The sequence below is a fragment of the Nerophis ophidion genome, linkage group LG04, assembly GCF_033978795.1.
Source record: "Nerophis ophidion isolate RoL-2023_Sa linkage group LG04, RoL_Noph_v1.0, whole genome shotgun sequence".
Classification (NCBI taxonomy): Eukaryota; Metazoa; Chordata; class Actinopteri; order Syngnathiformes; family Syngnathidae; genus Nerophis; species Nerophis ophidion.
In genome coordinates, this window is record NC_084614.1 from 7,564,712 (window position 1) to 7,580,706 (window position 15,995).

General features: G+C 38.2%; 1 protein-coding gene across 3 annotated transcripts in view; it reads right to left on the reverse strand.

The window, feature by feature from the left end:
• The window catches only part of LOC133550822 (mesoderm induction early response protein 1-like), a 41,035-nt gene that overhangs the window by 9,057 nt on the left and 15,983 nt on the right, over nucleotides 1-15,995 (reverse strand). For 2 of the 3 annotated variants that reach the window (XM_061896881.1, XM_061896883.1), the window contains 3 exons: nucleotides 14,519-14,600; nucleotides 14,348-14,442; nucleotides 10,815-10,942 (listed from right to left, as the gene is read on the reverse strand). In XM_061896881.1, coding sequence (XP_061752865.1) covers nucleotides 10,815-10,942; nucleotides 14,348-14,442; nucleotides 14,519-14,600 — 305 coding nt within the window. The remainder of the gene's footprint in view (nucleotides 1-10,814; nucleotides 10,943-14,347; nucleotides 14,443-14,518; nucleotides 14,601-15,995) is intronic. The other variant, XM_061896882.1, reaches the window with a different exon arrangement.

The window sequence follows — 15,995 nt, forward strand, 5'->3', positions numbered from 1 at the left end:
GCTCCTGCAGCATGTTTAATTGAATAGTGTTTACTTGTGTGTGATATCATGTGCGATACAAGCGCTCCTGCAGCGTGTTTAATTGGATTAATAGTGTTGTGTGTGATATCATGTGCGATACAAGCGCTCCTGCAGCGTGTTTAATTGAATAAATAGTGTTTACTTGTGTGTGATATCATGTACGATACAAGCGCTCCTGCAGCATGTTTAATTGAATAGTGTTTACTTGTGTGTGATATCATGTGCGATACAAGCGCTCCTGCAGCGTGTTTAATTGAATAAATAGTGTTTACTTGTGTGTGATATCATGTACGATACAAGCGCTCCTGCAGCATGTTTAATTGAATAGTGTTTACTTGTGTGTGATATCATGTGCGATACAAGCGCTCCTGCAGCGTGTTTAATTGAATAAATAGTGTTTACTAGTGTGCGATATCATGTACGATACAAGCGCTCCTGCAGCGTGTTTAATTGGATTAATAGTGTTGTGTGTGATATCATGTGCAATACAAGCGCTCCTGGAGCGTGTTTAATTGAATAAATAGTGGTAACTTGTGTGTGATATCATGTACGATACAAGCGCTCCTGCAGCATGTTTAATTGAATAGTGTTTACTTGTGTGTGATATCATGTGCGATACAAGCGCTCCTGCAGCATGTTTAATTGAATAGTGTTTACTTGTGTGTGATATCATGTACGATACAAGCGCTCCTGCAGCATGTTTAATTGAATAGTGTTTACTTGTGTGTGATATCATGTGCGATACAAGCGCTCCTGCAGCGTGTTTAATTGGATTAATAGTGTTGTGTGTGATATCATGTGCGATACAAGCGCTCCTGCAGCATGTTTAATTGAATAGTGTTTACTTGTGTGTGATATCATGTACGATACAAGCGCTCCTGCAGCGTGTTTAATTGGATTAATAGTGTTGTGTGTGATATCATGTGCGATACAAGCGCTCCTGCAGCGTGTTTAATTGGATTAATAGTGTTGTGTGTGATATCATGTGCGATACAAGCGCTCCTGCAGCGTGTTTAATTGAATAAATAGTGTTTACTTGTGTGTGATATCATGTACGATACAAGCGCTCCTGCAGCATGTTTAATTGAATAGTGTTTACTTGTGTGTGATATCATGTGCGATACAAGCGCTCCTGCAGCATGTTTAATTGAATAGTGTTTACTTGTGTGTGATATCATGTACGATACAAGCGCTCCTGCAGCGTGTTTAATTGGATTAATAGTGTTGTGTGTGATATCATGTGCGATACAAGCGCTCCTACAGCGTGTTTAATTGAATAAATAGTGTTTACTTGTGTGTGATATCATGTACGATACAAGCGCTCCTGCAGCATGTTTAATTGAATAGTGTTTACTTGTGTGTGATATCATGTGCGATACAAGCGCTCCTGCAGCGTGTTTAATTGGATTAATAGTGTTGTGTGTGATATCATGTGCGATACAAGCGCTCCTGCAGCGTGTTTAATTGAATAAATAGTGTTTACTTGTGTGTGATATCATGTACGATACAAGCGCTCCTGCAGCATGTTTAATTGAATAGTGTTTACTTGTGTGTGATATCATGTGCGATACAAGCGCTCCTGCAGCATGTTTAATTGAATAGTGTTTACTTGTGTGTGATATCATGTGCGATACAAGCGCTCCTGCAGCGTGTTTAATTGAATAAATAGTGTTTACTAGTGTGCGATATCATGTACGATACAAGCGCTCCTGCAGCGTGTTTAATTGGATTAATAGTGTTGTGTGTGATATCATGTGCGATACAAGCGCTCCTGCAGCGTGTTTAATTGAATAAATAGTGTTTACTAGTGTGCGATATCATGTACGATACAAGCGCTCCTGCAGCGTGTTTAATTGGATTAATAGTGTTGTGTGTGATATCATGTGCAATACAAGCGCTCCTGCAGCGTGTTTAATTGAATAGTGTTTACTTGTGTGTGATATCATGTACGATACAAGCGCTCCTGCAGCATGTTTAATTGAATAGTGTTTACTTGTGTGTGATATCATGTGCGATACAAGCGCTCCTGCAGCGTGTTTAATTGGATTAATAGTGTTGTGTGTGATATCATGTGCGATACAAGCGCTCCTGCAGCGTGTTTAATTGGATTAATAGTGTTGTGTGTGATATCATGTGCGATACAAGCGCTCCTGCAGCGTGTTTAATTGAATAAATAGTGTTTACTAGTGTGCGATATCATGTACGATACAAGCGCTCCTGCAGCGTGTTTAATTGGATTAATAGTGTTGTGTGTGATATCATGTGCAATACAAGCGCTCCTGGAGCGTGTTTAATTGAATAAATAGTGGTAACTTGTGTGTGATATCATGTACGATACAAGCGCTCCTGCAGCATGTTTAATTGAATAGTGTTTACTTGTGTGTGATATCATGTGCGATACAAGCGCTCCTGCAGCATGTTTAATTGAATAGTGTTTACTTGTGTGTGATATCATGTACGATACAAGCGCTCCTGCAGCATGTTTAATTGAATAGTGTTTACTTGTGTGTGATATCATGTGCGATACAAGCGCTCCTGCAGCGTGTTTAATTGGATTAATAGTGTTGTGTGTGATATCATGTGCGATACAAGCGCTCCTGCAGCATGTTTAATTGAATAGTGTTTACTTGTGTGTGATATCATGTACGATACAAGCGCTCCTGCAGCATGTTTAATTGAATAGTGTTTACTTGTGTGTGATATCATGTGCGATACAAGCGCTCCTGCAGCGTGTTTAATTGGATTAATAGTGTTGTGTGTGATATCATGTGCGATACAAGCGCTCCTGCAGCGTGTTTAATTGAATAAATAGTGTTTACTTGTGTGTGATATCATGTACGATACAAGCGCTCCTGCAGCATGTTTAATTGAATAGTGTTTACTTGTGTGTGATATCATGTGCGATACAAGCGCTCCTGCAGCGTGTTTAATTGGATTAATAGTGTTGTGTGTGATATCATGTGCGATACAAGCGCTCCTGCAGCGTGTTTAATTGAATAAATAGTGTTTACTTGTGTGTGATATCATGTACGATACAAGCGCTCCTGCAGCATGTTTAATTGAATAGTGTTTACTTGTGTGTGATATCATGTGCGATACAAGCGCTCCTGCAGCGTGTTTAATTGAATAAATAGTGTTTACTTGTGTGTGATATCATGTACGATACAAGCGCTCCTGCAGCATGTTTAATTGAATAGTGTTTACTTGTGTGTGATATCATGTGCGATACAAGCGCTCCTGCAGCGTGTTTAATTGAATAAATAGTGTTTACTAGTGTGCGATATCATGTACGATACAAGCGCTCCTGCAGCGTGTTTAATTGGATTAATAGTGTTGTGTGTGATATCATGTGCAATACAAGCGCTCCTGGAGCGTGTTTAATTGAATAAATAGTGGTAACTTGTGTGTGATATCATGTACGATACAAGCGCTCCTGCAGCATGTTTAATTGAATAGTGTTTACTTGTGTGTGATATCATGTGCGATACAAGCGCTCCTGCAGCATGTTTAATTGAATAGTGTTTACTTGTGTGTGATATCATGTACGATACAAGCGCTCCTGCAGCATGTTTAATTGAATAGTGTTTACTTGTGTGTGATATCATGTGCGATACAAGCGCTCCTGCAGCGTGTTTAATTGGATTAATAGTGTTGTGTGTGATATCATGTGCGATACAAGCGCTCCTGCAGCATGTTTAATTGAATAGTGTTTACTTGTGTGTGATATCATGTACGATACAAGCGCTCCTGCAGCGTGTTTAATTGGATTAATAGTGTTGTGTGTGATATCATGTGCGATACAAGCGCTCCTGCAGCGTGTTTAATTGGATTAATAGTGTTGTGTGTGATATCATGTGCGATACAAGCGCTCCTGCAGCGTGTTTAATTGAATAAATAGTGTTTACTTGTGTGTGATATCATGTACGATACAAGCGCTCCTGCAGCATGTTTAATTGAATAGTGTTTACTTGTGTGTGATATCATGTGCGATACAAGCGCTCCTGCAGCATGTTTAATTGAATAGTGTTTACTTGTGTGTGATATCATGTACGATACAAGCGCTCCTGCAGCGTGTTTAATTGGATTAATAGTGTTGTGTGTGATATCATGTGCGATACAAGCGCTCCTGCAGCGTGTTTAATTGAATAAATAGTGTTTACTTGTGTGTGATATCATGTACGATACAAGCGCTCCTGCAGCATGTTTAATTGAATAGTGTTTACTTGTGTGTGATATCATGTGCGATACAAGCGCTCCTGCAGCGTGTTTAATTGGATTAATAGTGTTGTGTGTGATATCATGTGCGATACAAGCGCTCCTGCAGCGTGTTTAATTGAATAAATAGTGTTTACTTGTGTGTGATATCATGTACGATACAAGCGCTCCTGCAGCATGTTTAATTGAATAGTGTTTACTTGTGTGTGATATCATGTGCGATACAAGCGCTCCTGCAGCATGTTTAATTGAATAGTGTTTACTTGTGTGTGATATCATGTGCGATACAAGCGCTCCTGCAGCGTGTTTAATTGAATAAATAGTGTTTACTAGTGTGCGATATCATGTACGATACAAGCGCTCCTGCAGCGTGTTTAATTGGATTAATAGTGTTGTGTGTGATATCATGTGCGATACAAGCGCTCCTGCAGCGTGTTTAATTGAATAAATAGTGTTTACTAGTGTGCGATATCATGTACGATACAAGCGCTCCTGCAGCGTGTTTAATTGGATTAATAGTGTTGTGTGTGATATCATGTGCAATACAAGCGCTCCTGCAGCGTGTTTAATTGAATAGTGTTTACTTGTGTGTGATATCATGTACGATACAAGCGCTCCTGCAGCATGTTTAATTGAATAGTGTTTACTTGTGTGTGATATCATGTGCGATACAAGCGCTCCTGCAGCGTGTTTAATTGGATTAATAGTGTTGTGTGTGATATCATGTGCGATACAAGCGCTCCTGCAGCGTGTTTAATTGGATTAATAGTGTTGTGTGTGATATCATGTGCGATACAAGCGCTCCTGCAGCGTGTTTAATTGAATAAATAGTGTTTACTAGTGTGCGATATCATGTACGATACAAGCGCTCCTGCAGCGTGTTTAATTGGATTAATAGTGTTGTGTGTGATATCATGTGCAATACAAGCGCTCCTGGAGCGTGTTTAATTGAATAAATAGTGGTAACTTGTGTGTGATATCATGTACGATACAAGCGCTCCTGCAGCATGTTTAATTGAATAGTGTTTACTTGTGTGTGATATCATGTGCGATACAAGCGCTCCTGCAGCATGTTTAATTGAATAGTGTTTACTTGTGTGTGATATCATGTACGATACAAGCGCTCCTGCAGCATGTTTAATTGAATAGTGTTTACTTGTGTGTGATATCATGTGCGATACAAGCGCTCCTGCAGCGTGTTTAATTGGATTAATAGTGTTGTGTGTGATATCATGTGCGATACAAGCGCTCCTGCAGCATGTTTAATTGAATAGTGTTTACTTGTGTGTGATATCATGTACGATACAAGCGCTCCTGCAGCGTGTTTAATTGGATTAATAGTGTTGTGTGTGATATCATGTGCGATACAAGCGCTCCTGCAGCGTGTTTAATTGGATTAATAGTGTTGTGTGTGATATCATGTGCGATACAAGCGCTCCTGCAGCGTGTTTAATTGAATAAATAGTGTTTACTTGTGTGTGATATCATGTACGATACAAGCGCTCCTGCAGCATGTTTAATTGAATAGTGTTTACTTGTGTGTGATATCATGTGCGATACAAGCGCTCCTGCAGCGTGTTTAATTGAATAAATAGTGTTTACTTGTGTGTGATATCATGTACGATACAAGCGCTCCTGCAGCATGTTTAATTGAATAGTGTTTACTTGTGTGTGATATCATGTACGATACAAGCGCTCCTGCAGCGTGTTTAATTGAATAAATAGTGTTTACTTGTGTGTGATATCATGTACGATACAAGCGCTCCTGCAGCATGTTTAATTGAATAGTGTTTACTTGTGTGTGATATCATGTGCAATACAAGCGCTCCTGCAGCGTGTTTAATTGAATAGTGTTTACTTGTGTGTGATATCATGTGCGATACAAGCGCTCCTGCAGCATGTTTAATTGAATAGTGTTTACTTGTGTGTGATATCATGTACGATACAAGCGCTCCTGCAGCATGTTTAATTGAATAGTGTTTACTTGTGTGTGATATCATGTGCGATACAAGCGCTCCTGCAGCGTGTTTAATTGGATTAATAGTGTTGTGTGTGATATCATGTGCGATACAAGCGCTCCTGCAGCGTGTTTAATTGAATAGTGTTTACTTGTGTGTGATATCATGTGCGATACAAGCGCTCCTGCAGCGTGTTTAATTGAATAAATAGTATTTACTAGTGTGCGATATCATGTACGATACAAGCGCTCCTGCAGCGTGTTTAATTGGATTAATAGTGTTGTGTGTGATATCATGTGCAATACAAGCGCTCCTGCAGCGTGTTTAATTGAATAGTGTTTACTTGTGTGTGATATCATGTACGATACAAGCGCTCCTGCAGCATGTTTAATTGAATAGTGTTTACTTGTGTGTGATATCATGTGCGATACAAGCGCTCCTGCAGCGTGTTTAATTGGATTAATAGTGTTGTGTGTGATATCATGTGCGATACAAGCGCTCCTGCAGCGTGTTTAATTGGATTAATAGTGTTGTGTGTGATATCATGTGCGATACAAGCGCTCCTGCAGCGTGTTTAATTGAATAAATAGTGTTTACTAGTGTGCGATATCATGTACGATACAAGCGCTCCTGCAGCGGGTTTAATTGGATTAATAGTGTTGTGTGTGATATCATGTGCAATACAAGCGCTCCTGGAGCGTGTTTAATTGAATAAATAGTGGTAACTTGTGTGTGATATCATGTACGATACAAGCGCTCCTGCAGCATGTTTAATTGAATAGTGTTTACTTGTGTGTGATATCATGTGCGATACAAGCGCTCCTGCAGCATGTTTAATTGAATAGTGTTTACTTGTGTGTGATATCATGTACGATACAAGCGCTCCTGCAGCATGTTTAATTGAATAGTGTTTACTTGTGTGTGATATCATGTGCGATACAAGCGCTCCTGCAGCGTGTTTAATTGGATTAATAGTGTTGTGTGTGATATCATGTGCGATACAAGCGCTCCTGCAGCGTGTTTAATTGAATAGTGTTTACTTGTGTGTGATATCATGTGCGATACAAGCGCTCCTGCAGCGTGTTTAATTGAATAAATAGTGTTTACCAGTGTGCGATATCATGTACGATACAAGCGCTCCTGCAGCGTGTTTAATTGGATTAATAGTGTTGTGTGTGATATCATGTGCAATACAAGCGCTCCTGGAGCGTGTTTAATTGAATAAATAGTGTTTACTTGTGTGTGATATCATGTACGATAAGCGGTCCTGCAGTGTGTTAATTGGATAAATAGTGTTTACTTGTGTGTGATATCATGTACGATAAGCGGTCCTGCAGTGTGTTTACTTGTGTGTAATAATATCTGCGATACAAGCAGTCCTGCATCATGTTTACTTGTGTGATATCATGTGCGATACAAGCAGTCCTGCAGCATGTTTACTTATGTAATGTCATGTGGGAAACAAGCGGGCCATGCATCGTGTTTACTTGTGAGGATCATGTGAGATACAAGCAGTTCTGTAGCATGTTTACTTGTGTGTAATATCATATGCGATACAAACAGTCCTACAGACTGTTAACTTGTGTGTGATATCATTCGCAATACAAACAACCCTACAGCCTGTTTACTTGTGTGTGACATCATGTGCGATATAAGCAGTCCTGCAACGTGTTTACTTGTGTCTGATATCATGTGCGATACAAACAGTCCTACAGCCTGTATACTTGTATGTGATATCATGTACAATATAAACGGTCCTGCAGCGTGTTGTGATATCATGTGCGATACAAACAGTCCTGCAGCCTGTATACTTGTGCAAAGCTGCACAGTCAGTTAACATTTAAATGTCCTCTTGTAATTTTAGTAGTCATCTACCAAAGGTAAACATGGTCAGCTATGATGTAGGCACTAGGACCCAGCAGCTACTGCTAATTTCAATGAACTAATAATGGAACGCATATTCAGTTTAAAACACAGTAATTGTCCATATCAACAAATAATTATATTTGCATATTACTTACACATAAGATGTCTTCGATGCATTACAAAGTAACTCGTAACAAACGTGTCCGCATCATTCAACTTGAGTTCATGAGGTGTTGCCCAAAAAACTAATGCCCACTACACTTCAAAGGCAAATATCTGTGTGAAGGTTAGCGTTGTTTTCTGATGATTTCCACACTACAAAACTATACAAGTATGTACTATCATTTGTGCCGATATTGTAACAGTGTAACTTGGGTATCGGACAGTACTGTCGGTATCGTATTAATACAGAAACAGTTGGGACACCCCTATCAAAGGTTGTCAGCTAACTAAAGGATGTGAACCTTTGACAAGGAAGGAAGCTCTTTACTGAACATGTTGAAAAGATGTATAAACGCTTGAATAATTCGAAGACTTGGTAACAAAACTTTGAGGACTTAGTAACAATACTTTGACGACTTAGTAACAATACTTCAAGGGCTCAGCAACAATACTTTGAGGACTTAGTAACAATACTTCGAGGACCTAGTAACAATACTTTGAGGACTTAGCAACAATATTTTGAGGACTTAGTAACAATACTTTGACGACTTAGTAACAATACTTTGAGGACTTAGTAACAATACTCTGAGGACTTAGTAACAATACTTTGAGGACCTAGTAACAATACTTCGAGGACTTAGTAACACTACTTTGAGGACTTAGTAAGAATACTTTGAGGACTTAGTAAGAATACTTTGAGGACTTAGTAAGAATACTTTGAGGACTTAGTAACAATACTTTGAGGACCCAGTAACAATATTTCGAGGACTTAGTAACAATACTTTGAGGACCTAGTAACACTACTTTGAGGACTTAGCAACAATATTTTGAGGACTTAGTAACAATACTTTGAGGACTTAGTAACAATACTTCGAGGACTTAGTAACAATACTTCAAGGGCTCAGCAAAAATACTTTGAGGACTTAGTAACAATACTTCGAGGACTTAGTAACACTACTTTGAGGACTTAGTAACAATACTTTGAGGACTTAGCAACAATACTTTGAGGACTTGGTAAGAATACTTTGAGGACCTAGTAACAATACTTTGAGGACCCAGTAACAATATTTCGAGGACTTAGTAACAATACTTTGAGGACCTAGTAACACTACTTTGAGGACTTAGCAACAATATTTTGAGGACTTAGTAACAATACTTTGAGGACTTAGTAACAATACTTCGAGGACTTAGTAACAATACTTCAAGGGCTCAGCAACAATACTTTGAGGACTTAGTAACAATACTTCGAGGACTTAGTAACACTACTTTGAGGACCTAGTAACAATACTTTGAGGACTTAGTAACAATACTTTGAGGACTTGGTAAGAATACTTTGAGGACTTAGTAACAATACTTTGAGGACCCAGTAACAATATTTCGAGGACTCAGTAACAATACTTTGAGGACCTAGTAACACTACTTTGAGGACTTAGCAACAATATTTTGAGGACTTAGTAACAATACTTTGAGGACTTAGTAACAATACTTCGAGGACTTAGTAACAATACTTCAAGGGCTCAGCAACAATACTTTGAGGACATAGTAACAATACTTCGAGGACTTAGTAACACTACTTTGAGGACTTAGTAACAATACTTTGAGGACTTAGTAAGAATACTTTGAGGACTTAGTAAGAATACTTTGAGGACTTAGTAACAATACTTTGAGGACCCAGTAACAATATTTCGAGGACTTAGTAACAATACTTTGAGGACCTAGTAACACTACTTTGAGGACTTAGCAACAATATTTTGAGGACTTAGTAACAATACTTTGAGGACTTAGTAACAATACTTCGAGGACTTAGTAACAATAATTCAAGGGCTCAGCAACAATACTTTGAGGACTTAGTAACAATACTTCGAGGACCCAGTAAAAATATCTCGAGGACCTAGTAACAATACTTTGAGGACTTAGTAACAATACTTTGAGGACTTAGTAAAAATACTCTGAGGACCTAGTAACACTACTTTGAGGACTTAGCAACAATATTTTGAGGACTTAGTAACAATATTTCGAGGACTTAGTAACAATACTTTGAGGACTTAGTAACAATACTTCGAGGGCTTAGCAACAATACTTTGAGGACTTAGTAACAATACTTCGAGGACCCAGTAAAAATATTTCGAGGACTTAGTAACAATACTTCGAGGACCCGGTAACAATACTTCGAGGACTTAGTAACAATACTTCGAGGGCTTAGCCACAATACTCCGAGGACCTAGTAGCAATACTTCGAGGACTCAGTAGCAATACTTTGAGGACCTAGTAACAATACTTTGAGGACTTAGTGACATTACTTTGATGACTTAGTAACAATACTTTGATGACTCAGTAACAATACTTCGAGGACTTAGTAGAAATACTTTGAGGACTTAGTAACAATACTTCGAGGACTTTGTAGCAATACTTTGGGGGCTTAGTAACAATACTTTGAGGACTTAGTAGCAATACTTTGAGGACTTAGTAGCAATACTTTGAGGACTTAGTAACAATACTTCGAGGACTTTGTAACAACACTTCGAGGACTTAGTAGCAATACTTTGAGGACTTAGTAACAATACTTTGAGGACTTAGTAACAAGAGCCTTACGTGACACCAGGGTGAAGGTTGTATTTCCTTTTTCCAAGTCTGGTTTGCTGTGCAAAGAAATCATAACGCTCAGACTTCTTCCACATGTAATAAAAGGCCACACATTCTCCTACAGACCTAGTTCTCACCTGCAAAATGTAATTCAGCAGACATGAAATGAGCGTTATTACGAGTGTTTTGGAGACAGATCAGAGTCAGCATGCAACAACATCCAACACTTGAAAGGTGACATCCATGTCATGCTGGTGCATCTGCAAACTATTCACAGCGCTTCACTTCTGTCCTACATTTGATTTTACTGCCACATTCCAGAATGGAATAAATTCATTATTTCTCCTCAAAATTCTAAACACAATACCCCATAACAATGTAAAACTCTTTCTTTTTTTTTTAAAAAACGTATTAAAAATAAAAAGCTAAGAAATCACATGTCAAGAATTCACAAACTTATTGATGCACCTTTGGCAGGAAGTCCACTATCCAGTCTTGTGGAATACAACGCCACAAGCTTGGCACACCTATCTTTGGGCACTTTCTCTCATTCTTCTTTGCAGCCCCTCTCCAGCTCCACCAGTTTGGTGCACAGCCATTTTCAGATCTCCCCGGAGATGTTCAATAAGATTCAGGTCTGGACTCCGACTAAAGGCATTCTTTTGATATCTTAGCTGTGCGCTTAGGGTCTTTGTCCTGCCGGAATATGAACCGTCGTCGCCCCAGTCTAAGTTCAAGAGCGCTCTTGAGCAGGTTTTCATCCAGGATGTCTCTGTACATTGCTGCATTCATATTTCCCTCTATCCTGACTATGTAGTTTGTCCGTTCAGGCCGCTGAAAGCCACTCCACAGCATAATGCTGCCACCAGCCTGCTTCACTGTAGGGACAGTATTGGCCTGGTTTCCTCCAAACATTCACGCCAAAGACCTAAATCTTTGTCTCACAAGACCAGAGAATGTACTTTCTCATAGTCTGAGAGTCCTTCGGGTGCATTTTGGCAAACTTTTGACAAAGAAATGTCTTCCGTCTGGCCTGATTGGTGGATTGTCCTTCTGGAAGGTTCTCCGCTCTCCACAGAGGAACACTGTAGTTCTGACGGAGTGACCATGGTCTTGGTCCTTCTCCCCCGATCGCTCAGCTCGAGGAAGAGTCCCGGTGGTTCCAAACTTCTTCCATTTACAAATGGAGCCCACTGTCCTCTTTGGGACCTTCAAGGCAGCAGATATTTTCTGTCCCCTTCCCCAGACTTGAGCCTGGAGACAGTCCTGTCTCTGAGGTCTACAGAGAACTCCTTGGACTTCATTCTAATGTTTGCTTCATGCACTGTCAGGTGTGGACCGTATATATAGACAGGAACCATGTCCAAACAACTGGATTTAGCACAGGTGGACTCCACTGAAGCTGTAGGAACATCTGAAGGAGGATGAGTTGAAACAGGATGCACCTGAGCTCACTTTTGATCTTCATGGCACAGGTTGTCAATACATCTGTGTTTCTTTGTTTTTTATAGTTAATTCATTTGGGAAAAAGTCCCCCCAAAAAAACCTTTCACGTTGTCATTATGGGGTATTGTGGGTAGAATTTTCAGGACAGAGAAGATTTTTATACCATTTGAAATGAGGCTGTAACATAACAAAATTTGGAAAAAGGTAAGTGCTGTGAATACTTTCCGGATACACCCAAGTTCACTCTTTTTAGTAGGGCTGTCTTCAAAAAGTTGACGAGTTGATTCAGACGTTATTAAAGCCATCCTCCCCCCCCCCCCCCCCCCCCCCATTGATTGTGTTCATCATGTTGTCTTTAAATATTACTCAAATATTCTTGTGTGCAGACTAGGCTTGTGCTAGTATAGTACCGCCATACCAATGTATCATATTCAGTACTATACCGCCTCTAAAAAGTACCCCCAACGGGCATGATGGTGTGTCGTCACGCGGTGACGTTGCCGGTTTCATGTTGCGGGAGCATGTTAGGCAGCGCACACACACAGAGTACTTACAAGCAAACACAGTGTGTAGACACAAAAGGGAGAATGGACGCATTTTGGTGTAAAAAGTCAAGATAAAGGTGAAGTTATAACATTGAAACACCCTCAGGAAGAGCTGCTTTAAGACATGGCTAGCTAGCTAGCAGCTAACATCCATTTTTTATTTAAATTAATAAAAGCTCAGCCATTAAAACTGATGAAATACAAAGATTGAAAAGTAGTGCAAAATAGTGGCGTTTCTAACATGTTTTTAAATCATTTACATTTAAAACAATAAAAGCGCAGCCATTAAAACTGATAAAATACTAAGAGTAAAAAAAATAGCGCAAAATATCAGCAAAAATAGTGGATTTTCTAGCATTTCTTTTAATCATTTACATTTGAAACAATAAAAGCTCAGCCATTAAAACTAATAAATACTAAGATTAAAAAAATTGTGCAAAATAGTGGCATTTCTAACATGTTTTAAATTATTATTTACATTTAAAACAATAAAAGCTCAGCCATTAAAATTTATAAAATACTAAGATTAAAATGATCGAGCAAAATAGCGGCTTTTCTAACATTTTTAAAAATAATTTACATTTAAAACAATAAAAGCTCAGCCATTAAAACTAATGAAATACTATAATTAAAAAGATAGTGCAAAATAGTGGCTTTTCTAACATTTTTCAAAATCATTTACAATTAAAACAATAAAAGCTCAGCTATTAAAACTGATAAAATACTAAGATTAAAAAATAGTGCAAAATAGCAGCAAAATAGTGGCATTTCTAACATGTTTTTAAATTATTTACATTTAAAACAATAAATGCTCAGCCATTAAAACTAATACAATACTATAATTAAAAATAGTGCAAAATAGCAGCAAAATAGTCGCTTTTCTAACATTTTTAACAATGATTTACATTTAAAACAAAAGCTCAGCCGTTTAAACGGATAAAACACCAAGTTTAAAAACAATAAATCAAAATAGCAGCTAAATAGTGGCGTTTCTAACATTTTGTAAATGCTTACTTACATTTAAAACAATAAAAGCTCAGCCATTAAAACTGATAAAATATTAAGATTAAAAAAGTTATGCAAAATATCAGCAAAATAGTGGCTTTTCTAAAATTTTTAAAAACTATTTACATTCAAAACAATAAATGCTCAGCCATTAAAACTGATAAAATACTAAGATTAAAAAATAGTGCAAAATAGCAGCAAAATAGTGACTTTTTTAACATTTTTAAAAACTATTTACATTTAAAACAATAAAAGCTCAGGCATTAAAACTGATAAAATACTAAGATTAAAAAATAGAACAAAATAGTGGCTTTTTCTATTTTTAAAAAATGATTTACATTTATTTATTTAAATGACTTGGTTAAAAGATGTCAGCGTGTGTATGGTTACAATCCTACTTTTAAATGTATTCCTATCATGTCTTTGCCCTACACAGCTGGTGAACAGTCACTATCATACATGGTGGAGGATGGACCAAATGTAAAGAATGAGTGGAAGACAGCCCTACTTTCTGGCAACAGGTCAAATGGCCATCATGTGTCTTACCTTGTTGGCCTGTATCAAATGAAAATCTTTCCCATAGGATTTAAGTCCTTGTTCAAAATTTCTACATTCCTCCTCAGTCCAGACAGAAAGTTCCTCTGCAATGACCACACCACATTAACACTCACTCATAGCAGGTGGACATGTGACTATATTTGTCAGGTGTGTGCTTACCCCTGGCTGCCTTTACGTTAAACCTTAGTCTCCTTAAAGCTTCTTCTGCGTCAAAGTCACATTTCACCAGCTCATATAGTGCCTGCGGGGTAACAGCTTTTTAACTCTCATTCTGCAACAGTCATAGTCAAGGGTGGTTTTAAAGGAGCCATATGTAATAATGTCATGTCAATTCTTTAAATGGTATGTCAAAAGTCATCAATAAATCATCTTCTTTTCCAATACCTCTCCAACTGATAACAGTAGTTTGGCCAGGATATGCTCATGCAAAATTACATTTACAGCCCCGAAATATTGTTATTGTTTTCATTTCCATGCCCCGCCCTCCACCGGTTGACCAATTAGAAAGTCTGAGTGTGTCACATCCAGGTTGCCACTGGTAAAGTTACTAAACATGTCAGACTTAGTCCATCTAAAAGCTACCATTCTCAACTTATTCCTGACAAAACCAGGATTTATACCGGGGATGCCTTTGAAAGATTTTTTTCATCCATCGCCAAACTTACTCATTTCCTCCTTGATAAGTAAGTCAGGCATTTACACTTTCTAAAGACTTGTTGTAGGAGCCTAAATGCTGTTTAAGTTAATTTACATTTTATGGAAGGTGCTTTATGTTTATTCAGCCAAAAGGGGACTATTTACTTTATTTGCATGATAAGAAAATGTATATATTGAATGCTTAGAGTAATTATATAAAGCTCACTTTAGTTGTAATTATTACATTTGTCAAAATGATTTGATGACGTAACTGTTTTGAGTGCATATATGGCGGAAGGATCTGTGTGGTAAGGTGGTTTTTGGACGCATGGTGTTATGGGTAATTGCTGTCAGGTGCGGTGGAATCGAGCCACACAGTTTTTTGACCTCACTCATACTTTTTCTCATTCATACTTTTTCTAACTAGTACTGCAACAAACTCTCTTTATTTTGTCATTCATTTGTTCCCACATCGTGACTGTTTTATGTTTTGAATTATTAAGATCACAAGTAAACCATACAAACCAAGAAGAACGTCAGGAGTTTTGTTTTGTTGTTGCCGCAGCAAGCGGAGTGAATGGGATAGTAGAGGAGCGTCAAGCTTAAGGCTACTTTAGGAATCTACACTTGTAATAAATGGGAATGGACATTTGGTGTGTAAACTATATTGTCCAATACAGTCTATGATCTTGCCTAACAAAGCTAATATCTTCCTGCAAACAATTCTGTACTCTGGTTATACTTATGTAGCGCTTTTCTACCTTTTTTTAAGGAACTCAAAGCGCTTTGACACTAGGGCTGGGCGATATGGCCTTTTTTAATATCTCGATATTTTTAGGCCATATCGCGATACACGATATATATCTCGATATTTTGTCTTAGCCTTGAACGAACACTTGACACATATAATCACAGCAGCATGATGATTATATGTGTCTACATTCAAATATTCTTCTTCATACTGCATTAATATATGCTCAACAATGTTGGTTAGCATGCT